This window comes from Drosophila takahashii, chromosome 2L (genome assembly GCF_030179915.1).
Source record: "Drosophila takahashii strain IR98-3 E-12201 chromosome 2L, DtakHiC1v2, whole genome shotgun sequence".
Classification (NCBI taxonomy): domain Eukaryota; kingdom Metazoa; phylum Arthropoda; class Insecta; order Diptera; family Drosophilidae; genus Drosophila; species Drosophila takahashii.
This window is the reverse complement of record NC_091678.1, coordinates 8,166,736-8,190,750: the sequence shown is the minus strand read 5'-3', so window position 1 is coordinate 8,190,750 and position 24,015 is coordinate 8,166,736. Positions and strand designations below refer to the sequence as shown.

The 24,015-nt window shown below is 42.4% G+C and overlaps 4 protein-coding genes across 4 annotated transcripts; 1 reads left to right on the top strand and 3 right to left on the bottom strand.

Moving 5' to 3' along the window:
* Positions 1 to 44: 44 nt before the first annotated feature.
* Positions 45 to 3,229, bottom strand: LOC108063231 (E3 ubiquitin-protein ligase TRIM45). The gene is made up of 5 exons (XM_017150266.3): positions 1,884 to 3,229; positions 1,577 to 1,825; positions 964 to 1,522; positions 761 to 909; positions 45 to 699 (listed from the first exon to the last, which is right to left on the bottom strand). The coding sequence occupies exons 1-5, from the start codon at positions 3,063 to 3,065 to the stop codon at positions 82 to 84; spliced, it is 2,757 nt and encodes a 918-aa protein (XP_017005755.2). The 5' UTR covers positions 3,066 to 3,229; the 3' UTR covers positions 45 to 81.
* A 1,507-nt stretch (positions 3,230 to 4,736) lies between these two features.
* Positions 4,737 to 9,142, top strand: SLC5A11 (Sodium/solute co-transporter-like 5A11). Its single transcript, XM_017150250.3, has 10 exons — positions 4,737 to 4,870; positions 5,910 to 6,019; positions 6,073 to 6,222; positions 6,287 to 6,446; positions 7,069 to 7,134; positions 7,188 to 7,239; positions 7,298 to 7,365; positions 7,425 to 7,838; positions 7,892 to 8,583; positions 8,638 to 9,142. The coding sequence occupies exons 1-10, from the start codon at positions 4,862 to 4,864 to the stop codon at positions 8,711 to 8,713; spliced, it is 1,797 nt and encodes a 598-aa protein (XP_017005739.2). The 5' UTR covers positions 4,737 to 4,861; the 3' UTR covers positions 8,714 to 9,142.
* Positions 8,951 to 10,782, bottom strand: PGAP5 (Per1-like protein PGAP5). Its single transcript, XM_017150251.3, has 3 exons — positions 10,130 to 10,782; positions 9,570 to 10,074; positions 8,951 to 9,512 (listed from the first exon to the last, which is right to left on the bottom strand). The coding sequence occupies exons 1-3, from the start codon at positions 10,546 to 10,548 to the stop codon at positions 9,333 to 9,335; spliced, it is 1,104 nt and encodes a 367-aa protein (XP_017005740.2). The 5' UTR covers positions 10,549 to 10,782; the 3' UTR covers positions 8,951 to 9,332.
* A 363-nt stretch (positions 10,783 to 11,145) lies between these two features.
* Muc30E (Mucin 30E) lies at positions 11,146 to 23,749 on the bottom strand. The gene is made up of 5 exons (XM_070213847.1): positions 23,730 to 23,749; positions 22,786 to 23,549; positions 22,521 to 22,713; positions 18,525 to 22,058; positions 11,146 to 18,494 (listed from the first exon to the last, which is right to left on the bottom strand). Exons 1-5 carry the CDS (start codon positions 23,730 to 23,732, stop codon positions 11,532 to 11,534), a joined length of 11,457 nt encoding a protein of 3,818 aa, XP_070069948.1. The 5' UTR covers positions 23,733 to 23,749; the 3' UTR covers positions 11,146 to 11,531.
* Positions 23,750 to 24,015: the final 266 nt, after the last annotated feature.

Sequence of the window (24,015 nt, the reverse complement as noted above, 5' to 3'; positions counted from 1 at the left end):
AGATAAAGTCCTCAAAAGAGGACGAGACCACCTTGTATAGTTTCACCATGGTCCACGGGTTATAGCATTCCTCCATGCTTCCTAGTTATTTAGAAGTTTATTGGCCACATTGCATTCCGAGTTCTCGAGGACATTGCCGCAGCAGGACCAGTGACGTCTCCCCGGATGTCCTGCATGGCCATGACCACAGCCACTGTATCCTGGCATTCGCCCCTCGCAGGAGCACATGACATTCCGGTTGCCCTTTCCGGAACAGAAGGAGCAGCAGTGGTATATCCCCGTATGCGGACGAACCTGACGCGCCTGGAAGGTGAAAGGACCGCCCTTGATGGGCCGCTCGTTGATCGTGATCGTTAGGATCAAGGCTCCCTGGGCGTCGGGCGTAAATGAGATGTTGTAGGTGCCATCCCGATTATCCGACACCTCTACGGGCAGGAACTTGGAGGTCGAGTCCTTGTACTTCAGCATGCAGTTGATCTCCAGGCCGCCGTGGCAGAGGGAAACTCCATCGGCATCTCGAGAGTGCAGCAGAAGATCGGCCTTCTTGTGAAGTCGCAGCTGGGAAAAGCCCTCCCACTCCAAGGTGCACAGGCCGGGCTCCACCACCTGCATGGTGATGATTCCATACAGAGGGATATCGCGCTGGTCCTTCGTCGATGGAGCTCTGATTTTGGGTAGGAAGTGTAGAGAGTCGGAGATCTGGAAAGAAATTAAGATACTTTGGTTATAGGTTTTACAAATTAACAGGTGATTAACCCACTTTCGGATCCACTGGTGGTTTAAACTGTTGACAATACTCCAATCGTCTGAGAAGTATGGCCACATAACTCAGAATCTCCACATCTGCGCCAATCTCGCAAAGCTCTTGGCTGAATCGCACTGCATCCAGGGCCTGTTGCGTTCGTTTCTCTAAGGGATCAGCTCAGCTAACTAGTGGTTTACTAGAATAGTTAGAAATCTCACCCAGATCCAGTTGCTGCTTAAGTACAACCTCCACTTTAGACTCCCTGGCCCTGCTGACTTGCTGGAGCAGAGTTCTACGATGCACTTCCAAGGCCTCGATGTAGTTCTGCATATACCGCTCCACTTGACTCTGGATGTCGTCGCATCTGCTGTTGATTCCCCGGGCGATCTCGTTCAGCCTTTCAATGGAGTGCTCTGCATATTGACACAGTGGACGAGTTTGATCTGTGGCTTCTTTGAGGAGTTTTCCCTGATGTCCAATTGCCCGGGCTATGGTCTCATGTCGATGTCCTTTGTGGAGAAGAACCAAGCAATCGGTGCAGGCCAATTGACGGCATTGCGTACAGAATGCCTTCAGTTCAAAGTTGGTGTGAATTCCACATCGCAGCACCAGCTTGCTACTGTCTCCCAATCCCAGCTGCTGCTGCTTTTGTTTCCTGGCACGTCTCAGTTCCAGGATGCTTCTCATCCTGTGATTCGAGGTGCTCCGTTGCCGCTCATGTGCCTCCTTGCACAGGGTACAGAGGTTCAGGGTGCAGCTAATGCAGTGATAGGTGGCCTGGAAAGAGGATAAGGAAGAAGGAGAGTGGACCAGTGACTTAAACATCCTTACACTGATCTCCTCGGTGCAAAGGGAACACCACACCTTGGAGATGACATCCTCTCCAGCCTGTAATCGCAACGCCTCAATCCGTCTTACTAGCAAATAGTTCTGGGGCAGCTGACGCACTCCACCCAAGGGGAGATCCGTGGGATAGTTGCAGCTATGACAACGGATGCATCGAGAAGGTGCATCGCTCACGAAGCTTCCGGTGAACCGGGTGCCAAAGGAACTGGTCGATCGCTTGCCTTCACTCTTGGACTATTAAAGAGAAGAGGTTCTAACTCCATTATCATAATAAGAAGTCTTTCAATCTCACCCTGATCACCAAACGATCCATGGACTTCTTTCGTCTTAAACTTAAGCTGGCTCCTCGCTGCCTGGCGGGTGAAACGGTAGCCGTGAGTTCCGCACTGGATCCACCCATCTCCGATCTTAGGCTGTAGCTCGAGGGATCCTCGCTACGGGAGGGATCCTGATCCCACAAGGATTCGTCCTTGAAGTTCTCGCTTACCAGGCATTGCAAACAGAAGGAGTGCAGGCAGTAGAGGGTCCTGGGATCCGTATAGACATCCAGGCAGATGCCGCACTTCAGATCATCCGTGAAGGTTATGGTGTTCTCTGGAGGCGTACTGGGTCTCAAGGTGATGCTGGGTGATGGGGAGACCCCAGGAGAGTTCGCCGGAGATCTTGATGGACTCCTAACCAGTGGTGATGGTGCATCGAAGATCTCTGGTCTTGGCGAGCCTGCCAGCAGAAGTTGCGGTAGCATCTGCAGCTTGGGTTGAGTGGTGTCTGGTGTGGGAGGGGATATCCTCAGCTCGGGAGAAGCCTTCAAGCTGAGCAGCCTCTTCGGATGCAGTTGCTCCTTGGCTTTAATAGGTTGCGCCACCGTGGCATTGCTGGCCTGACTGCTGCTGCTGCTTTGAACGGAAATGGAGGAGGCTCCACTGAGAATGTGATCCAGTAGGGATTCGGGTGAAGTCGAACTACCACCTCCGGCCAAGCTGCTGGTGGGTTCACTGCCACTGCCACTGTCCTGCAGTCCCAGGTCCTCAGTGGTTAACCCAGGAATCCCTGCTCGCGAGCCATTGGCCAAACCCAAAGTCCTCGACCGTCGAATGAAACTTTTCGGCGTAAAAACAGGTAGCTTAGGCACTGATGGAGGTAGCACTTCCGAATTGGCTTCCACTTTGGGAGCAATGGTGAAGGTAAAGAGCTGTGGTGCTGACTTGCGACGCACTGCATCTGGCACAGGTGCCGCCTGAAGAGTATTCTTCGGAACCTGCGAGCTCTTCCGCAGGGAAATCTTCGCCGAGCTTAGCTTCAACTTGATTTTACCTTGGGTTCCACTAGACTGGACAACTGGTGGAGGCGGAGCTGTCGGGACCACCACTTCCAAGTCTCCCTGGATGCGTTCATAATCAATTAGCTGGCTACTCTTGCTGCCGACACTAGCTTTCCTCTGGAAAACAAACTTCGAGTGGTTCGTCCTGCTCATGCTGCCAGGTTATGCAATCCCGAACCGAGGACTACGGATTCGGTGGTCATCTGGAGCACCAACGAGTGTTCCCTTTGCTATTGGGACTGCGACTGAGACTGGGTCTCGGACTTGGTTGCTGCCTAATCCAATTACATTTCGCATTGGAAGCTCAGGGAGCACTGCGAATGGAGAGGTGGCAAAAGTCTGACACTGACAATTGTGCAATTATCTGTTGTGGTTGCTCATTCTAAATAGTTCTCCCATGAAGACTTGTCACTCGCTATTGATTGACTTTTTCGATTTGGTGGCCAAAACATCGCCCAGTATCGGGACTACTGAATTCACAAAGTCGTGACATTAAGTGACATTTTCTTCACTGGATAAATCCTATTGGAGCGAGCACAGTAGAAGAAATGGGAACTCTCGTTGCCATTATGACTAAACCCATCAAATTACAAACTCTCCACTAGTATCTGATGTCGCCAATGATTCTTAGGTAAGTAAAACACTTGTTTAAAAATATTTCTTAAATTTAATTTTGATAAGTGTTTCATTGAAGAAAATATTCTTTTATTATTATGAAAGGCTCCATTCTCAATGCGATACATCTCAACGTGGAGTGATTTTGTTGATTTTAACAAACAGATAAATACAAATAAAAACAAAAAATAAAAAAAAAAACAGAAAAACAATTTCATGTTGATTTGCATGCCAAACCAGCTGCGTTGGTTTCATTTTCAAAATTTAAAATATAATATGGTTTATAAATATTTTGAGTTGGTATAGTTTTTAATGATTTGCTAGTTTACAAATTAAATGAAAAAACGGATATAACAATACTTATTTTGTGTTTACTGTTGAATGCATCTCTCATCGTATAAGTTCCGTTAATAGCTCCATTAGCTGATCAAATGGTCAAGTAACCACTCGCATTGACATAATACAGTGAAGATTACAAAAGCCACGGGAAGCTCTCTCTCCCACCTCGTACTCTCGCCAAAACCCCTCTCACAAATCCCACAGTTACACGGTGCCGCTCTTTCACTCTCTCTACCCACAGGCAAAATAAATGGGTGGGAGAGGGAGCTTTTTGGACCCAGTACTCGTAGAGAACAGGGGTATATTATGTTCCTAATAATGCATTTAAATAATACAAATTATGTTAGAACTTAAAATATGTTTAAAATTTCCAAGTGTGCCGATTTAAATGCTCTTCATAGGGTTACGGTTTAAGGGTACCCCCCATCTTATAGATTGGGTAGTGGGTATATAACATTCGGATCCCTTGATCCCACTGGTTTAGTCAAGCAGCTGGCCCAGTGGCTCTTATTTTCGACTCGCTCGTACACATCAGTTGCAGTTCGGAAGCGGAATCGGTTGATGTTGTTGCTTCGGTTCGGACGTGGAATATTTCACTTTCGTACGCTCGTATTTTCGACTTGAAAGAATCGGCAGAAGCGCCCAGAACAGACCGATAAAACTTTCCCTTCACTCTCGTTTTCCCCGCAGCGATTTACATTTTCGAGTTTGGTACTACAATGTTGTGTTCGGTGTAATAAATATACGATTTCAAAACCATTCCAAAACCCATTAAACTAAACGGAATCGGAATCCATTGACCCCTTATGCCACAAGACAATTTTCATTACGTTTCGCGGATTTGTTGGTAGTTCGCCGTTGCGGGCCGTTTATCGTGTGTTGCTTTGGTGTTGATTTTCGTGAGGGACGCACAATTTTCCACTTGGCTTTGCTGCTCCAGTTCTGGAAACCACCCCCACCTTCATAGAGCCCATCGTTTGCCGGTCCTCAGCAATATGGAAGCGGTACGTATTCGCACCTTTCGCCGGTCCCAAATATTGAAAGCTATTTGTTAGCTGAGGAGCGGGGGACCCGGCATCTGTGTTACAAAGTCCAAGTCCAGGGCGATAATGCTGCTCGAGATATTGCGTAAAAGGTTAAAGTCTCTTCTCTCCGAACTGAGATTCGATTCGGTTCCGATTGATCTTCGTATTGGCCAGTCAATGAACTGAAATCACAGACGAAATATCACATTAATGCAATTTTATGCTAAAAATCGTCTGCTCGGTATTTTCACCTAAAAAAGAAAGGGAAATCCCAATATTAATAACCATTCCAAATAGGACCGGAATTTTTGGTATGCAAATTTAATATGTTTTTATACATAACCTGAAGAATGTAAAAGTGTCCTGAACATGTTATTAGCTTATAATGTTTAGTAATCTTGTATACGATTGTAAAACACTTCAACTAAATAATACATTAAATAATGGGTTAAAGTCTCTCCCCCATTGAGATTGGCCAGACCGCTTTGATTTGATATTTGATGAATAATAAGCAGGCACCTGCTGATAAGACCTGATTCCCATGACTCCACATGTAGAATTGTGGGTTTAGAGACTTAAGTCTTCACCTTAATAAAATTAAGCCGTGACATTTTGAATGAGCGAAATAAGGAGAACAAACCGAGATAAAAATGTATGGAGGTAATAAATAAATAAACGAAACGAGATAATTGTCATTAGCGTGGAATTTTATAGAGGTTTTACTTTAAAAGCTTTATCCCTAAAAGTTTTGGAACAGTTTGTTTTCGAGTAGTTGGGCGAATCTAATTTTCTTTTTATAACCCATTTAGATAAACTACTGCAATAAGAATTACACCCCTACAATCCCAGACAGGCAATCGTTATACGGGTTTTAAAACCATTTCGCGCACTTGTTCATACAGAAGATATAAAGATTTAGAATCTCAGTACCAGCTGATATTAGATTGGTTCCCATTTGCCTCGTTGGACTTTTATACAACATGTAAATAAAATATTTAAATCGTATTCCACTCGATAGGTGGAAAAGAAGGGCATGGAAAACTTCAGGTTCGGCAGTGTGGACTACATTGTTTTCCTGGGCATGATCGTATTGTCCACCGGCACGGGAATCTATTTCGGGTGCATCAAGTGAGTGACCTTTAATTCTACAATGCAGTGCCAAACAATTGGGTTAATTACAGGAAGAGCAAGAGGAAGCTCGAGGAGGCGGAACCCACTCTACCGACCACAGAGAGGCGAAAGCACGATTTCGGATCTGAGAAGATGAGCGAGTATTTGCTCGGGTCACGCAATCTGAAAGTTTTTCCCGTTGCCATGAGCCTGATAGCCAGGTAACGTTGATGATATCTCACCCTCTGGGAATCCCTGTAATCTGTACCCTTTTTTTAATTCCAGCTATATATCTGGCGTCACGATACTGGGCACCACCTCGGAAATCTACAATTATGGCACGCAATATTGGTTTATAGCCATCGCAATCGTTCTCCAAGGCATTGCCGTCTCCTATGTCTACATACCCGTATTCTCGGCTCTTCAAGTAGGCTCTTCGTATGAGGTATATATTAGTAGATACTAGAAACTGATTTATTGATTTACAATCTAATAAGTCGGGAAGCTCATGGCTACAGTATAAGTAAAAAACTTCAAGTGTCTAATGAGAAAGTTTTTTAAATGAAAATATCTTACAGCTTCCACAATTTTTTTAAGAGCTTGTTATAAAAAAAATTAAAAATTATGAATATTGAATTTTTTCAATTAACTAAACGTCCGTTAAAATTAAAAATAGAGAAGTCAGTCCTTAGTTGTTGATAAGAATAAGACACTTTCTCATTGATTTCCTTCTTCCCCCTTTCATTCTTTCATTTATTTGCAATCAATGAACGGAAAGCGTAGTGAACACTTTAATTAACTGAGAATCGGAGACCACCCTCCTGAAGTGGAATTTCTTGGACTTTGCTCTAGCCCACTTGTTGCGACGTTTTTTCTGTGTCTCCATGGGTCCGATATGATTAATTGCAAAGTATTTTGCTGCCACTTGACAGTTGTGTTCAAGCAATTAATATAACCGAAATAGCCAACATAAGCTAGCTTTCTTACTCCAATTTATTGCCAGTAATGCCTACTAACAAATCCTAAAAGTAAATTATTTTAATGCTTAAAGATGACTTTATTTTCAGTACTTGGAGATGCGTTTTCATTCGGTCATACGAAGTATAGCATCGTTTATGTTTATACTGGATGAGGCAAGTAAAAGTTTAAGGTCGAGTTGCATTATCTAAGTAATCATTGATTTCAGATACTGTTTCTGCCTTTTATTGTGTATGTGCCAGCGATTGCTTTGAATCAGGGTAAGGTATATTTGTTGATTGTTTGAAATACTCCTCTAATCTTTTGATAATCTTGCAGTATCCGGCATTAATCTGCATGTGATTGCAGTGGTTATTGTGGTCGTGTGTGTTTTCTACACCTTTGTGGTAAGTTTGCTATTTGGAATTTATGACTGCAATGATGATTCACATTTTTCTACTTTCAGGGAGGAATAAAGGCAGTGGTCCACACGGATGCCTGGCAGGTGCTGGTAATGTTCCTCTCCGTTCTTGCCGTTGCTATTTTGGCAACTGTCTACGCCAAGGGCTTAAATGTCCTTTTCGATGATGCCGCCAAGGGTGGTCGATTGATTTTCAACAATACGAATCCCTCGCCATATGTTCGTCACACCGTTTGGAGCGTTCTTATCGGTGGCTTCTCGTACTGGACTTCTTTTAATGCCGTCAATCAGACGATGGTTCAGCGATACATGTCTCTTCCCTCGCTGAAAAAGGCACGTGCTTCCATGGCCATTTTCACAATTGGAGTGGCTGCCTTCGTCTCGGTTTGTTGTTACGTGGGATTGCTTATCTTTGAGATGTACAAGGACTGTGATCCTCTAAGTGCGGGACTTATAACGGTCAGTAAATTGTATATAATTTTGTATCATAGCTTACCTTTACTGATTCACAGCACGACGATCAACTGCTTCCCCTCTTTGTCGTCCAGAGTGTGGGTCACATTTATGGAATGTCCGGATTGTTTATAGCTGGCATATTCGGAGCTGCCTTGAGTTCGCTTTCCGTGGTTCTCAACTCGACTTCCTTGGTGATCCTGGAGGATATAGTTCGCGGCTGCTTCAAGATGCAACCAAGTGAAAGAGCCTCCACCATTTTGGTCAAGTCCACTGTTATAGTGCTTGGTCTAGTGGCCCTCTCACTGGTGTTTGTCCTGGAACAGTTGAGTGGCATCCTGAGCATTTGCACTTCAATGACGGCCATCGCAGCTGGAACCACTTTTGGCCTGTTCACCCTGGGAATGCTCGTTCCCTGGGCCAATACTGTGGGCACTGCTGTGGGCGGAATTGCAAGTGCTCTGCTCGCCGGTTGGATATCCTTTGGAACGCAGTTTACCATTGCAGCCGGGGAATTGAATTCCCAGAAGCTTCCCGTTTCCGTTGAGGGATGTGTGGGTAATGTAACACTTAGGGAAAATGTATGGGTAGATGAGGAGCAAGTTTTCCCTTTGTACCGGCTGTCCTACCACTGGATAAATCCCATTGGCGTGGCCACAGTCATCGTGGTGGGTGCACTGGTCTCCCTGGTAACCAAACCCACGAATATCAAGACTCTGGATCCGGATCTAATATCACCAGTGATTCACAGGTACAGAAATGATTACCCTACTCTTAAAGACTGAAACTAAAACCTTTCTTTCAGATTTCTTCCAAAGGAGTGCTTCACTGGTCGCAATCCTCATACGCAAGCGCACAAAAACCTTCTGAACGTATCCTAAAATAACTATAACCTGTGCCAAACTTAATGGAATTAATCCTAATCCCGTGGCCATTTATTCCACACACCCTGTTTTGTTAGCCTAGTTTGTAGTAGTAGTTGTGGTAGTTACCTTAAAAAATAGCCTAGTCTAGTACAATGTGATCCAGCTATTGGATTGGAAAACACAAACCGAAGTACAGGAACCTATGAATCTGCATCTCAATCTCCAGAGTGCACAATCATTAGCGTAGTGTAGTTATTGTATTATAATATAGCTTTATTTAATTGTTCTGTTCGTATCTGTTCTTCACTTTCCAGCTTATGTTCAAGCATTATTCTTTGGCATTTTCGATTTGTAGTCAGCAGACTGTGTCTCATTATGTATTCCGTGTGACCTAACAAACATAATGTCTGTGATAAATTCAATAAATAGATCATACACACACTGTCCGAATTGTTTACACCTAGAATATAGTCAAGCGATTGCGAAGCAGCAGCAGGAATGATATGACCTCTTTTTGGATCTGGGATCTGAGTCTGGAATCTGGAATCTGGCTGTATCTAGTCTAAACTAAGCCCCAATCAGGCGTAAATCACAAAAGAGGATGTGCCTCGTAAAGGCTCGCTCGTACATACAACTAATTGACCTTCCGATGATCCGCCTCCGAGGACTGTCCTCTGCTCCTGATCCACTTGCCGAGCTGCAATGCGATGACCATGAAGCAGAGGATGCCGGCACTCAGGTAGCTGTTGAAGACAAACTGTTGCGGCAGCATTTTGCACTTGGAAACCACGTAGTCGTCCGGGGTGATAGTGGCCTACAAGTAATATTAGTTAAGGGACTTACAATCATAAGAATGAAATATAATACCCACCAGCATAAAGCTGGGATTGACCTTGTTGCGCCAGCTAAAGGAGGCCACTGTGTACTCATCGATGCCCAGCCGGTTGACACTGTGGCAAAAGTGATGCGAATGGCCGGCGAATGCCAATCTCGGCTTGAGCAGTTCGCCCAGCATATCCGTGGCATCCTTGGAGAGCACATGGAAGCGCTCGCGGTAAGTCTCGATGAAAGGAGCATCGTGCTCCTCGCACATGGTATCTGAAATTCGATACGTTGGGAAGTGCTGCAGCAGGATCGGCTGGCTATAGGGATGCCTCCTGGTGCGAGCGCACTCCGCCTCCAGCGGATACTTCATGCAGTGCAACGTCCGCGAAATGTTCTTCAGCTCATCCTCGGCCTGGGTGCAGAACATGCAGCCATCGGCCTCCATGGCCATGGAGTTGATCACCACGAAATGGATTTGTTTGATGGTGTACAGGTTCACCGAGGAGTTGTTCAGATAGTTCTCGAAGCGCGACATGAAGAAGGGGTGCATTCTGGAAAGGAATGTGGTTTAGAGATCATATATAGATTGATATCTAATTAACTAACTTGTAGTGGAAGCCCACGTCGTGATTGCCTGCTACACTGATGAGCGGAATGCCCGGCGGCAGGTGGAACATCTTGAGGTAGCGCCACACGTACTCCTGGAACTGCTTGTCGCTCACCATGTCGCCCTCGTCGAACAAGTCACCCAGGACGAAGACCACGTCCGGCTGGAAGAGACGCGATGCCGCCTGGAAGGCGCGTGTCATGTGCCACTCCCGGTACAGCTTGTCCAGCCAGTGGCCACGATGTGGTCCCAGGAGATGCGGATCCGCCAGGATCATCGCCCGCAGCGGATCGTCCACATACTTCTTCCGCTTAATCTCCGGCCACCGGCACTTCTGCATAACCACAAAGTCCGCCACGTATTCGCAGAAGATCAGGGCGCACAGCACGATTACGAAGCAGGCGTAAAGAAACCGCATTTTCTGATTTTAAACCGGCTTAAAGAGTAATAACAATCTATGACTGCGGGGAATCCCGAAGTTCTGGTCTTGAACTTGACTTTTCGTGGGGGGCTCCAAGACAAGTGTCACCCAAGTAGCAGGAATACTTTTAAAGGGACACCTTAAATTCCTGGTAATTCGCAATAAATACAATTCATTTTGTACGCTTATTTAATTAATCAAAACAATAACAAGACCATCGATAGCCGTAATTTTAACCTATCGGTCAGTAGGGCCGCGCCGATAACAGTAAAAATACCATATTTAAATACCATTTCAGTTTCAAGAAATACAACTATATATTTCAAAAATTAATTTCCGTTAATATCGAATTGGTAGAAATAAGTCCCGGTGTCCTATCTTTTGTCATGCCGAAATTTAATATTAAGAGTTGTCGCTTAAAAAAAAAGCAGATTACAAAATTAATATACGTTAATATAATATACGTCAAGGGCCTTGTCCATCGGATAACCAATTAGGGTCCGTTGAAGATTGCCGGATTATACAATTTTGTAGCAGGGGGGCACTGTATTTCCTCCATGTTTAAGATAATAAAGAAATTGAATGTTTTATAAGCAGTCGTAGATTTTATTAGGAAAGCCCTTACAAGTACTACTTAAATTACTTTATTCAGCATTTGTGAAGCCATAAGGGCGCTCTTGTTTTATGGTAATTCTCACAAACAGCTTAAATGTAAATCAATAAATACTTATGCACATCTCGCATCTTTCAAAGTTTTAGTAACATCTTTTTTAATTTAAAATAAGTTTTAAGTAAAAAAAGACTTCTTAAACCAAGTAAAGGGTTTTAATATCGAAACGGCTTTCCCGGAAGTGCAAGCAATAAGTCGGGAAGTTTTATCGCAGTTGAATAGGTTTGTTCGCGCATCATTAAATCCTTTCAATTTTTTTATAATGCTCTGAATACTGATATTTAATGAAGTAGCTCTGAATTAATAACATTTATTTTACAGTGGGTGACCCATTTGTAGTGTTTAACGATCGCCAAAAGAAATTCGGGAGCGCACCGAAAGGATTCGGCAATTGTGGCAGAGGTGGAAGATTGGGAAGTGCAATTTCTGGTAACGATATTGATGTTAAATTAACTTCTGGCAATGATGGAAGTGGTGGCAGCAGGGGCAACGGGGGCAACGCGGGTGGTAGAGGAGGCAAGGGAAGAGGTAAAGGAGGCAAGGGAAGAGGAAATTCTGGAAGAGGTAGTGGAGGTAATTCGGGAAGAGGAAGAGGGGGCCAGGGCAGTGGCAGCGGTAGAGGGGGAAGATTAGGAAGTGGAAGAAACGACTGTCCGGGATCAGCGGGCCTGTGATGATGGATATGATGGTGGATTTCTTGTGGTACGGTAGCTGGTGATACCGTGGTTGTTGGCTCATGAGTAGTCCCATCAGTTGTTGTATTTTGCGTTGTTGGCTCTGTGGTAGTTTTGGTTGTAGTTGTCTTTTGCGTGGTTGGTTCTGCGGTAGTCCTAATGGTTGTTGATCCTTTCGTTGTTGGCTCTCGGGTAGTTTTTTCTGTTGTTGTCCTCTTTGTCGTAGGCTCTGCAGTGGTCTTAACAGTTGTTGTCCTCCGAGTCGTTGGCACACTAGTAGTCTTAACAGTTGTCGTTCTCCGAGTTGTTGGCTCAGGAGTTGTCCTTTCAGTTGTAGTCTTCTCTGTTGTTGGCTCTGTCGTAGTCTTGGCTGTACTTGTCTTTTGTGTGGTAGGTTCTACGGTAGTCCTAATGGTTGTTGTTCCTTTCGTTGTTGGCTCTCGGGTAGTTTTTTCTGTTGTTGTTTTCTTTGTCGTAGGTTCTACAGTGGTCCTCATAGTTGTTGTCTTAACGGTTGTTGTCCTTCGAGTTGTTGGCCCACGAGTAGTCCTTTTAGTTGTTGTCCTCCGAGTCGTTGGCTCATGGGTAGTTTGTTCAGTTGTTGTCCTCCGAGTCGTTGGCTCACGAGTAGTCCTTTCAGTTGTTGTCTTTTGTGTTGTTGGCTCTTTCGTAGTCTTGGCTGTACTTGTCTTTTGCGTAGTTGGTTCCGCGGTAGTCCCGATGGTTGTTGTTCTTTTTGTTGTAGGCTTATGGGTAGTTTTTTCTGTTGTTGTCTTTTTTGTCGTAGGTTCTGCAGTAGTCCTAACAGTTGTCGTTCTCCGAGTTGTTGGTTCACGAGTAGTCCTTTCAGTTGTTGTCTTTTGTGTTGTTGGCTCTTTCGTAGTCTTGGCTGTACTTGTCTTTTGCGTAGTTGGTTCCGCGGTAGTCCTAATGGTTGTTGTTCTTTTCGTTGTTGGCTCATGTGTAGTTTTTTCTGTTGTTATCTTCTTTGTGGTAGGTTCCGCAGTAGTCTTAACAGTTGTCGTTATCCGAGTTGTTGGTTCACGAGTAGTCCTTTCAGTTGTTGCCTTTTGTGTTGTTGGCTCTTTCGTAGTCTTGGCTGTACTTGTCTTTTGCGTGGTTGGTTCCGCGGTAGTCCTAATGGTTGTTGTTCTTTTCGTTGTTGGCTCATGGGTAGTTTTTTCTGTTGTTGTCTTCTTTGTCGTAGGTTCTGCAGTAGTCTTAACAGTTGTTGTCCTCCGCGTCGTTGGCTCACGAGTAGTCCTTTCAGTGGTTGTCCTCCGAGTCGTTGGCTCACGAGTAGTCTTAAGAGTTGTCGTCCTCCGAGTTGTTGGTTCCCAAGTAGTCCTTTCAGTTGTTGTCTTTTGTGTTGTTGACTCTGTCGTTGTCTTGGCTGTACTTGTCTTTTGTGTGGTTGGTTCTGCGGTAGTTCTAATGGTTGTTGTTCTTTTCGTTGTTGGCTCATGTGTAGTTTTTTCTGTTGTTGTCTTCTTTGTGGTAGGTTCTGCAGTAGTCTTAACAGTTGTCGTTCTCCGAGTTGTTGGTTCACGGGTAGTTCTTACAGTTGTTGTCTTTTGTGTTGCCGGTTCTTTCGTAGTCTTGGCTGTACTTGTCTTTTGCGTGGTTGGTTCTGCGGTAGTCCTAATGGTTGTTGTTCTTTTCGTTGTTGGCTCATGTGTAGTTTTTTCTGTTGTTATCTTCTTTGTGGTAGGTTCCGCAGTAGTCTTAACAGTTGTCGTTCTCCGAGTTGTTGGTTCACGAGTAGTCCTTTCAGTTGTTGTCTTTTGTGTTGTTGGCTCTTTCGTAGTCTTGGCTGTACTTGTCTTTTGCATTGTTGGTTCCGCGGATGTCCTTATTGTAGTTGTTCTTTTTGTTGTAGGCACATGCGTAGTTTTTTCTGTTGTTGTCTTCTTTGTGGTAGGTTCCGCTGTAGTCTTAACAGTTGTCGTTCTCCGAGTTGTTGGTTCACGAGTAGTCCTTTCAGTTGTTGTCTTTTGTGTTGTTGGCTCTTTCGTAGTCTTGGCTGTACTTGTCTTTTGCGTAGTTGGTTCCGCGGAAGTCCTTATAGTTGTTGTTCTTTTTGTTGTAGGCACATGCGTAGTTTTTTCTGTTCTTGTCATCTTTGTGGTAGGTTCTGCAGTAGTCTTAACAGTTGTCGTTCTCCGAGTTGTTGGTTCACGAGTAGTCCTTTCAGTTGTTGTCTTTTGTGTTGTTGGCTCTTTCGTAGTCTTGGCTGTACTTGTCTTTTGCGTAGTTGGTGCCGCGGTAGTCCTAATGGTTGTTGTTCTTTTCGTTGTAGGCTCATGGGTAGTTTTTTCTGTTGTTGTCTTCTTTGTGGTAGGTTCCGCAGTAGTCTTAACAGTTGTCGTTCTCCGAGTTGTTGGTTCACGAGTAGTCCTTTCAGTTGTTGTCTTTTGTGTTATTGGCTCTTTCGTAGTCTTGGCTGTACTTGTCTTTTGCGTTGTTGGTTCCGCGGATGTCCTTATAGAAGTTGTTCTTTTTGTTGTAGGCACATGCGTAGTTTTTTCTGTTGTTGTCTTCTTTGTGGTAGGTTCCGCAGTAGTCCTTTCAGTTGTTGTCGTCTGGGTTGTAGTTTTTTCAGTGGTTGGCTGTTTTGTAGTCTTCACAGTGTTCGTGTTTTGAGTTGTTGACTCTGTTGTAGTTTTAATGGTTGTTGTCTTTTGAGTTGCAGGCTCAGTGGGTGTCTTTGTAGTTTTCGGCTCTGTGGTGGTTTTTGTAGTCGTTATCTTTTCAGTGGTTGGTTCGTTTGTTGTTTTAGTGGTGGTTGTCCTCTGAGTTGATGTTTTTGGTTCTGATGTAGTCTTTACAGTAGTTGTCTTCTCGGTTGTTGGTTCTGTGCTAGTCTTTACGGTAGTTGTCTTCTCGGTTGTTGGCTCCGTAGTTGTTTTAATAGTCGTTGTCTTTTGAGTTGACGTTTTCTCAGTTGTTGGTTCTGTTGTGGTCTTTACAGTAGTTGTCTTCTCGGTTGTTGGTTCTCTGGTAGTCTTTACAGTAGTTGTCTTCTCGGTTGTTGGCTCTTTTGTATTTTTAACGGTTGTTGTCTTATGAGTTGATGATTTCTCAGTTGTTGGTTTTGTTGTAGTCTTTACAGTAGTTGTCTTCTCGGTTGTTGGTTTTTTGGTAGTCTTTACAGTAGTTGTCTTCTCGGTTGTTGGCTCTGCAGTTGTTTTAATAGTTGTTGTCTTTTGAGTTGCAGGCTCAGAGGTAGTCTTTGTGTTTGTCGGCTCGGGGGTGACTTTTGTAGTTGTTGTCTTTTCGGTGGTTGGCTTCGTTGTTGTTTTAGCGGTTGTTGTCTTTTGAGTTGATGTTTTCTCAGTTGTTGGTTCTGTTGTAGTCCTTACAGTAGTTGTCTTCTCGGTTGTTGGCTCCGTAGTTGTTTTAATAGTTGTTGTCTTTTCAGTTGATGATTTCTCAGTTGTTGGTTCTGCTGTAGTCCTTACAGTAGTTGTCTTTTCAGTTGTTGGTTCTGTGGTCGTCTTTACAGTAGTTGTCTTCTCGGTTGTTGGCTCCGTAGTTGTTTTAGCGGTTGTTGTCTTCTGAGTTGATGTTTTCTCAGTTGTTGGTTCTGTTGTAGTCTTTACAGTAGTTGTCTTCTCAGTTGTTGGTTCTGTGGTAGTCTTTAAAGAAGTTGTCTTCTCAGTTGTTGGCTCTGTGGTTGTTTTTACAGTAGTTGTCTTCTCGGTTGTTGGCTCTGTGGTTGTTTTTACAGTAGTTGTCTTCTCGGTTGTTGGCTGCGTAGTTGTTTTAATAGTTGTTGTCTTTTGAGTTGATGTTTTCTCAGTTGATGTTTCTGCTGTAGTCTTTACAGTAGTTGTCTTTTCAGTTGTTGGTTCTGTGGTAGTCTTTACAGTAGTTGTCTTTTCAGTTGTTGGTTCTTTGGTAGTCTTTACAGTAGTTGTCTTCTCGGTTGTTGGCTCCGTAGTTGTTTTAATAGTTGTTGTCTTTTCAGTTGATGTTTTCTCAGTTGTTGGTTCTGCTGTAGTCTTTACAGTAGTTGTCTTTTCAGTTGTTGGTTCTGTGGTAGTCTTTACAGTAGTTGTCTTCTCGGTTGTTGGCTCTGTGGTTGTTTTTACAGTAGTTGTCTTCTCGGTTGTTGGCTGCGTAGTTGTTTTAATAGTTGTTGTCTTTTGAGTTGATGTTTTCTCAGTTGATGTTTCTGCTGTAGTCTTTACAGTAGTTGTCTTTTCAGTTGTTGGTTCTGTGGTAGTCTTCACAGTAGTTGTCTTTTCAGTTGTTGGCTCTGTGGTAGTCTTTACAGTAGTTGTCTTCTCGGTTGTTGGCTCCGTAGTTGTTTTAATAGTTGTTGTCTTTTGAGTTGATGTTTTCTGAGTTGTTGGTTCTGCTGTAGTCTTTACAGTAGTTGTCTTTTCAGTGGTTGGTTCTGTGGTAATCTTTACAGTAGTTGTCTGCTCGGTTGTTGGCTCTGTGGTTGTTTTTACAGTAGTTGTCTTCTCGGTTGTTGGCTCCGTAGTTGTTTTAATAGTTGTTGTCTTTTCAGTTGATGTTTTCTCAGTTGTTGGTTCTGCTGTAGTCTTTACAGTAGTTGTCTTTTCAGTTGTTGGTTCTGTGGTAATCTTTACAGTAGTTGTCTTCTCGGTTGTTGGCTCTGTGGTTGTTTTTACAGTAGTTGTCTTCTCGGTTGTTGGTTCCGTAGTTGTTTTAATAGTTGTTGTCTTTTGAGTTGATGTTTTCTCAGTTGTTGGTTCTGCTGTAGTCTTTACAGTAGTTGTCTTTTCAGTTGTTGGTTCTGTGGTAATCTTTACAGTAGTTGTCTTCTCGGTTGTTGGCTCTGTGGTTGTTTTTACAGTAGTTGTCTTCTCGGTTGTTGGCTCCGTAGTTGTTTTAATAGTTGTTGTCTTTTCAGTTGATGTTGTCTCAGTTGTTGGTTCTGCTGTAGTCTTTACAGTAGTTGTCTTTTCAGTTGTTGGTTCAGTGGTAGTCTTTACAGTAGTTGTCTTTTCAGTTGTTGGTTCAGTGGTAGTCTTCACAGTAGTTGTCTTTTCAGTTGTTGGCTCTGTGGTAGTCTTTACAGTAGTTGTCTTCTCGGTTGTTGGCTCTGTGGTAGTCTTTACAGTAGTTGTCTTCTCGGTTGTTGGCTCTGTGGTTGTTTTTACAGTAGTTGTCTTCTCTGTTGTTGGCTCCGTAGTTGTTTTAATAGTTGTTGTCTTTCGAGTTGTTGTTTTCTCAGTTGTTGGTTCTGTTGTAGTCCTTACAGTAATTGTCTTCTCGGTTGTTGGTTCTGTGGTAGTCTTTACAGTAGTTGTTTTCTCGGTTGTTGGCTCCGTAGTTGTTTTAATAGTTGTTGTCTTTTGAGTTGATGGTTCTGCTGTAGACTTTACAGTAGTTGTCTTTTCAGTTGTTGGTTCTGTGGTAATCTTTATAGTAGTTGTCTTCTCGGTTGTTGGCTCCGTAGTTGTTTTAATAGTTGTTGTCTTTTGAGTGGATGTTTTCTCACTTGTTGGTTCTGCTGTAGTCCTTACAGTAGTTGTCTTTTCAGTTGTTGGTTCTGTGGTAGTCTTTACAGTAGATGTCTTCTCGGTTGTTGGTTCTGTGGTTGTTTTTACAGTAGTTGTCTTCTCGGTTGTTGGCTGCGTAGTTGTTTTAATAGTTGTTGTCTTTTGAGTTGATGTTTTCTCAGTTGATGTTTCTGCTGTAGTCTTTACAGTAGTTGTCTTTTCAGTTGTTGGTTCTGTGGTAGTCTTCACAGTAGTTGTCTTTTCAGTTGTTGGCTCTGTGGTAGTCTTTACAGTAGTTGTCTTCTCGGTTGTTGGTTCCGTAGTTGTTTTAATAGTTGTTGTCTTTTGAGTTGATGTTTTCTCAGTTGTTGGTTCTGCTGTAGTCTTTACAGTAGTTGTCTTTTTAGTTGTTGGTTCTGTGGTAGTCTTTACAGTAGTTGTCTTCTCGGTTGTTGGTTCCGTAGTTGTTTTAATAGTTGTTGTCTTTTGAGTTGATGTTTTCTCAGTTGTTGGTTCTGCTGTAGTCTTTACAGTAGTTGTCTTTTCAGTTGTTGGTTCTGTTGTAGTCTTTACAGTAGTTGTTTTCTCGGTTGTTGGCTCTGTAGTAGTTTTAACGGTTGTTGTCTTTTGAGTTGATGTTTTCTCAGTTGTTGGTTCTGCTGTAGTCTTTACAGTAGTTGTCTTTTCAGTTGTTGGTTCTGCAGTAGTCTTTACAGTAGTTGTCTTCTCGGTTGTTGGTTCTGTGGTAGTCTTTACAGTAGTTGTCTTCTCGGTTGTTGGCTCTGTGGTTGTTTTTACAGTAGTTGTCTTCTCGGTTGTTGGCTGCGTAGTTGTTTTAATAGTTGTTGTCTTTTGAGTTGATGTTTTCTCAGTTGATGTTTCTGCTGTAGTCTTTACAGTAGTTGTCTTTTCAGTTGTTGGTTCTGTGGTAGTCTTCACAGTAGTTGTCTTTTCAGTTGTTGGCTCTGTGGTAGTCTTTACAGTAGTTGTCTTCTCGGTTGTTGGCTCCGTAGTTGTTTTAATAGTTGTTGTTTTTTGAGTTGATGTTTTCTGAGTTGTTGGTTCTGCTGTAGTCTTTACAGTAGTTGTCTTTTCAGTTGTTGGTTCTGTGGTAGTTGTCTTCTCGGTTGTTGGCTCTGTGGTTGTTTTTACAGTAGTTGTCTTCTCGGTTGTTGGCTCCGTAGTTGTTTTAATAGTTGTTGTCTTTCGAGTTGTTGTTTTCTCAGTTGTTGGTTCTGTTGTAGTCCTTACAGTAGTTGTCTTCTCGGTTGTTGGTTCTGTGGTAGTCTTTACAGTAGTTGTCTTTTCAGTTGTTGGTTCTGTGGTAGTCTTTACAGTAGTTGTTTTCTCGGTTGTTGGCTCCGTAGTTGTTTTAATAGTTGTTGTCTTTTGAGTTGATGTTTTCTCAGTTGTTGGTTCTGCTGTAGTCTTTACAGTAGTTGTCTTTTTAGTTGTTGGTTCTGTGGTAGTCTTTACAGTAGTTGTCTTCTCGGTTGTTGGTTCCGTAGTTGTTTTAATAGTTGTTGTCTTTTGAGTTGATGTTTTCTCAGTTGTTGGTTCTGCTTTAGTCTTTACAGTAGTTGTCTTTTCAGTTGTTGGTTCTGTTGTAGTCTTTACAGTAGTTGTTTTCTCGGTTGTTGGCTCTGTAGTAGTTTTAACGGTTGTTGTCTTTTGAGTTGATGTTTTCTCAGTTGTTGGTTCTGCTGTAGTCTTTACAGTAGTTGTCTTTTCAGTTGTTGGTTCTGCAGTAGTCTTTACAGTAGTTGTCTTCTCGGTTGTTGGTTCTGTGGTAGTCTTTACAGTAGTTGTCTTCTCGGTTGTTGGCTCTGTGGTTGTTTTTACAGTAGTTGTCTTCTCGGTTGTTGGCTGCGTAGTTGTTTTAATAGTTGTTGTCTTTTGAGTTGATGTTTTCTCAGTTGATGTTTCTGCTGTAGTCTTTACAGTAGTTGTCTTTTCAGTTGTTGGTTCTGTGGTAGTCTTCACAGTAGCTGTCTTTTCAGTTGTTGGCTCTGTGGTAGTCTTTACAGTAGTTGTCTTCTCGGTTGTTGGCTCCGTAGTTGTTTTAATAGTTGTTGTCTTTTGAGTTGATGTTTTCTGAGTTGTTGGTTCTGCTGTAGTCTTTACAGTAGTTGTCTTTTCAGTTGTTGGTTCTGTGGTAATCTTTACAGTAGTTGTCTTCTCGGTTGTTGGCTCTGTGGTTGTTTTTACAGTAGTTGTCTTCTCGGTTGTTGGCTCCGTAGTTGTTTTAATAGTTGTTGTCTTTTCAGTTGATGTTTTCTCAGTTGTTGGTTCTGCTGTAGTCTTTACAGTAGTTGTCTTTTCAGTTGTTGGTTGTGTGGTAATCTTTACAGTAGTTGTCTTCTCGGTTGTTGGCTCTGTGGTTGTTTTTACAGTAGTTGTCTTCTCGGTTGTTGGTTCCGTAGTTGTTTTAATAGTTGTTGTCTTTTGAGTTGATGTTTTCTCAGTTGTTGGTTCTGCTGTAGTCTTTACAGTAGTTGTCTTTTCAGTTGTTGGTTCTGTGGTAATCTTTACGGTGGTTGGCTCTGTGGTTGTTTTTACAGTAGTTGTCTTCTTGGTTGTTGGTTCCGTAGTTGTTTTGATAGTTGTTGTCTTTTGAGTTGATGTTTTCCCAGTTGTTGGTTCTGCTGTAGTCTTTACAGTAGTTGTCTTTTCAGTTGTTGGTTCTGTGGTAGTCTTTACAGTAGTTGTCTTTTCAGTTGTTGGTTCTGTGGTAGTCTTTACAGTAGTTGTCTTCTCGGTTGTTGGCTCCGTAGTTGTTTTTACAGTAGTTGTCTTCTCGGTTGTTGGCTCCGTAGTTGTTTTAATAGTTGTTGTCTTTTCAGTTGATGTTTTCTCAGTTGTTGGTTCTGCTGTAGTCTTTACAGTAGTTGTCTTTTCAGTTGTTGGTTCTGTGGTAATCTTTACAGTAGTTGTCTTCTCGGTTGTTGGCTCTGTGGTTGTTTTTACAGTAGTTGTCTTCTCGGTTGTTGGCTCCGTAGTTGTTTTAATAGTTGTTGTCTTTTCAGTTGATGTTTTCTCAGTTGTTGGTTCTGCTGTAGTCTTTACAGTAGTTGTCTTTTCAGTTGTTGGTTCTGTGGTAGTCTTTACAGTAGTTGTCTTTTCAGTTGTTGGTTCAGTGGTAGTCCTTACAGTAGTTGTCTTTTCAGTTGTTGGCTCTGTGGTAGTCTTTACAGTAGTTGTTTTCTCGGTTGTTGGCTCTGTGGTAGTCTTTACAGTAGTTGTCTTCTCGGTTGTTGGCTCCGTAGTTGTTTTAATAGTTGTTGTCTTTCGAGTTGTTGTTTTCTCAGTTGTTGGTTCTGTTGTAGTCCTTACAGTAGTTGTCTTCTCGGTTGTTGGTTCTGTGGTAGTCTTTACAGTAGTTGTCTTTTCAGTTGTTGGTTCAGTGGTAGTCTTTACAGTAGTTGTCTTTTCAGTTGTTGGCTCTGTGGTAGTCTTTACAGTAGTTGTCTTCTCGGTTGTTGGCTCTGTGGTAGTCTTTACAGTAGTTGTCTTCTCGGTTGTTGGCTCCGTAGTTGTTTTAATAGTTGTTGTCTTTCGAGTTGTTGTTTTCTCAGTTGTTGGTTCTGCTGTAGTCTTTACAGTAGTTGTCTTTTCAGTTGTTGGTTCTGTGGTAGTCTTTACAGTAGTTGTCTTTTCAGTTGTTGGTTCAGTGGTAGTCTTTACAGTAGTTGTCTTTTCAGTTGTTGGCTCTGTGGTAGTCTTTACAGTAGTTGTCTTCTCGGTTGTTGGCTCTGTGGTAGTCTTTACAGTAGTTGTCTTCTCGGTTGTTGGCTCCGTAGTTGTTTTAATAGTTGTTGTCTTTCGAGTTGTTGTTTTCTCAGTTGTTGGTTCTGTTGTAGTCTTTACAGTAGTTGTCTTCTCGGTTGTTGGCTCTGTGGTAGTCTTTACAGTAGTTGTCTTCTCGGTTGTTGGCTCCGTAGTTGTTTTAATAGTTGTTGTCTTTTGAGTTGATGGTTCTGCTGTAGACTTTACAGTAGTTGTCTTTTCAGTTGTTGGTTCTGTGGTAATCTTTATAGTAGTTGTCTTCTCGGTTGTTGGCTCTGTGGTTGTTTTTACAGTAGTTGTCTTCTCGGTTGTTGGCTCCGTAGTTGTTTTAATAGTTGTTGTCTTTTGAGTTGATGTTTTCTCAGTTGTTGGTTCTGCTGTAGTCTTTACAGTAGTTGTCTTTTCAGTTGTTGGTTCTGTTGTAGTCTTTACAGTAGTTGTTTTCTCGGTTGTTGGCTCCGTAGTTGTTTTAATAGTTGTTGTCTTTTGAGTTGATGGTTCTGCTGTAGTCCTTACAGTAGTTGTCTTTTCAGTTGCTGGTTCTGTGGTAGTCTTTACAGTAGATGTCTTCTCGGTTGTTGGTTCTGTGGTAGTCTTTACAGTGGTTGTCTTCTCGGTTGTTGGCTCCGTAGTTGTTTTAATAGTTGTTGTCTTTTGAGTTGATGTTTTCTCAGTTGTTGGTTCTGCTGTAGTCTTTACAGTAGTTGTCTTCTCGGTTGTTGGTTCTTTGGTAGTCTTTACAGTAGTTGTCTTCTCGGTTGTTGGCTCTGCAGTTGTTTTAACAGTTGTAGTCCTTTGGGTTGATGTTTTCTTAGTTGTTGGTTCTGTTGTAGTCTTTACAGTAGTTGTCTTCTCAGTTGTTGGTTCTCTGGTAGTAGTTGGTGTCTTTTGAGTTGCAGGCTCAGAGGTAGTCTTTGTGGTTGTCGGCTCGGTTGTGACTTTTGTGGTTGTTGTCTTTTCAGTGGTTGGCTTCGTTGTTGTTTTAGCGGTTGTTGTTTTCTGAGTTGATGTTTTTTCAGTTGTTGGTTCTGTTGTTGTCTTCACAGTAGTTGTCTTTTCGTTGGTTCGCTCCGTAGTTGTTTTAACGGTTGTTGACTTCTGAGTTGATGATTTCTCAGTTGTTGGTTCTGTTGTAGTCTTTGTAGTTGTCTTCTCGGTTGTTGGTTTTGTGGTAGTCTTTACAGTAGTAGTCTTCTCGGTTTTTGGCTCCGTAGTTGTTTTAATAGTTGTTGTCTTTTGAGTTGACGTTTTCTCAGTTGTTGGTTCTGTTGTGGTCTTTACAGTAGTTGTTTTCTCGGTTGTTGGTTCAGTGGTAGTCTTTACAGTAGTTGTCTTTTGAGTTGATGTTTTCTCAGTTGTTGCTTCTGCTGTAGTCTTTACAGTAGTTGTCTTTTCAGTTGTTGGTTCTGTTGTAGTCTTTACAGTAGTTGTCTTCTCGGTTGTTGGTTCCGAAGTTGTTTTAATAGTTGTTGTCTTTTGAGTTGATGTTTTCTCAGTTGTTGGTTCTGCTGTAGTCTTTACAGTAGTTGTCTTTTCAGTTGTTGGTTCTGTTGTAGTCTTTACAGTAGTTGTTTTCTCGGTTGTTGGCTCTGTAGTAGTTTTAACGGTTGTTGTCCTTTGAGTTGATGTTTTCTCAGTTGTTGGTTCTGCTGTAGTCTTTACAGTACTTGTTTTTTGAGTTGTTGGTTCTGTTGTAGTCTTTACAGTAGTTGTCTTCTCGGTTGTTGGCTCCGTAGTTGTTTTAATAGTTGTTGTCTTTTGAGTTGATGTTTTCTCAGTTGTTGGTTCTGCTGTAGTCTTTACAGTAGTTGTCTTTTCAGTTGTTGGTTCTGTGCTAGTCTTTACAGTAGTTGTCTTCTCGGTTTTTGGCTCCTTAGTTGTTTTAATAGTTGTTGTCTTTTGAGTTGACGTTGTTGGTTCTGTTGTTGTCTTTACGGTAGTTATCTTCTCGGTTGTTGGTTCTGTGCTAGTCTTTACAGTAGTTGTCTTCTCGGTTTTTGGCTCCGTAGTTGTTTTAATAGTTGTTGTCTTTTGAGTTGACGTTTTCTCAGTTGTTGGTTCTGTGGTAGTCTTTACAGTAGTTGTCTTTTCAGTGGTTGGCTTCGTATTTGTTTTAATGGTTGTTGTCTTTTGAGTTGTAGGCTCTGAGGTAGTCTTTTTGGTTGTTGTTTCCTGTGTTGTAGACTCAGTGGTCGTTGACCCAATATTGGGACCATATGGACATCCCGGCAAAAAAGGATCTAGCCAGCAGATTTCCGGATAATCAGGATAATCAATATTGCTTTGTCCAGACTCTATGGATGAATTATTACTAAGTTTAGTTTCACCCTCATCCAGAGCTGCACTTACAGCTTGGTAGAATGCAAACAAAATAAAAAATCTTAACATTTCCTGCAATTAAAAAACGTAATTTAAATATGATGATTTAATGCAGTGTTAGCCAAAAAAGTAGCGCTTCTTAGGAACAGGCGAATGACTCTGCCGCTGCTCTGTTAATTCTGTGCCACCGCTCTGTTTACACACACAGAATGGATTACTCACGGAAAAGTATAGAAAGTATTTGCGACTTACCATGGCCACTTTTCGAGCAAGACTCTGGTTTTTTGAGCCCCAACTTGTGCTTAAATAGAAAAACATCCTATCGCAGAAAGTTGATAAGCTTAGCATGGGTCGAAGTTCAACTCAGGTCAGCAGGTAAGCGTAGGGCAAGTTTATAAACCATAGAGATAAGCTACTAAAATGTTTATGCATTTAAAACATTCTATTTTATGTCTTTATATTTGTTTCTTTGTCATGGAAAGACATGTTTTCAGGTGAGGTATTTTTACGAATGTTTCAGATTTGGTAATTACTACGA

What these genes read in the sequence shown, in the direction of transcription:
- LOC108063231 (XM_017150266.3), bottom strand. Translation starts at nt 3,065, where the DNA reads ATGAGCAGGACGAACCACTCGAAGTTTGTTTTCCAGAGGAAAGCTAGT. An exon ending in TAAGCAGCAACTGGATCTGG is followed by an intron (nt 910 to 963) that starts GTGAGATTTCTA and finishes CTGATCCCTTAG; the next exon opens with AGAAACGAACGCAACAGGCC. An exon ending in AACCACCAGTGGATCCGAAA is followed by an intron (nt 700 to 760) that starts GTGGGTTAATCA and finishes ATTTCTTTCCAG; the next exon opens with ATCTCCGACTCTCTACACTT.
- SLC5A11 (XM_017150250.3), top strand. An exon ending in AGCGATTGCTTTGAATCAGG is followed by an intron (nt 7,240 to 7,297) that starts GTAAGGTATATT and finishes ATAATCTTGCAG; the next exon opens with TATCCGGCATTAATCTGCAT. An exon ending in ATATCACCAGTGATTCACAG is followed by an intron (nt 8,584 to 8,637) that starts GTACAGAAATGA and finishes CCTTTCTTTCAG; the next exon opens with ATTTCTTCCAAAGGAGTGCT.
- PGAP5 (XM_017150251.3), bottom strand. Translation starts at nt 10,548, where the DNA reads ATGCGGTTTCTTTACGCCTGCTTCGTAATCGTGCTGTGCGCCCTGATC. An exon ending in GACGTGGGCTTCCACTACAA is followed by an intron (nt 10,075 to 10,129) that starts GTTAGTTAATTA and finishes ATTCCTTTCCAG; the next exon opens with AATGCACCCCTTCTTCATGT. An exon ending in TCAATCCCAGCTTTATGCTG is followed by an intron (nt 9,513 to 9,569) that starts GTGGGTATTATA and finishes TATTACTTGTAG; the next exon opens with GCCACTATCACCCCGGACGA.
- Muc30E (XM_070213847.1), bottom strand. An exon ending in CTGTAAAGACTACAGCAGAA is followed by an intron (nt 22,059 to 22,520) that starts GCAACAACTGAG and finishes ACTACCTCTGAG; the next exon opens with CCTGCAACTCAAAAGACACC. An exon ending in CAACCGAGAAGACAACTACT is followed by an intron (nt 18,495 to 18,524) that starts GTAAAAACAACC and finishes CCAACAACCGAG; the next exon opens with AAGACAACTACCACAGAACC.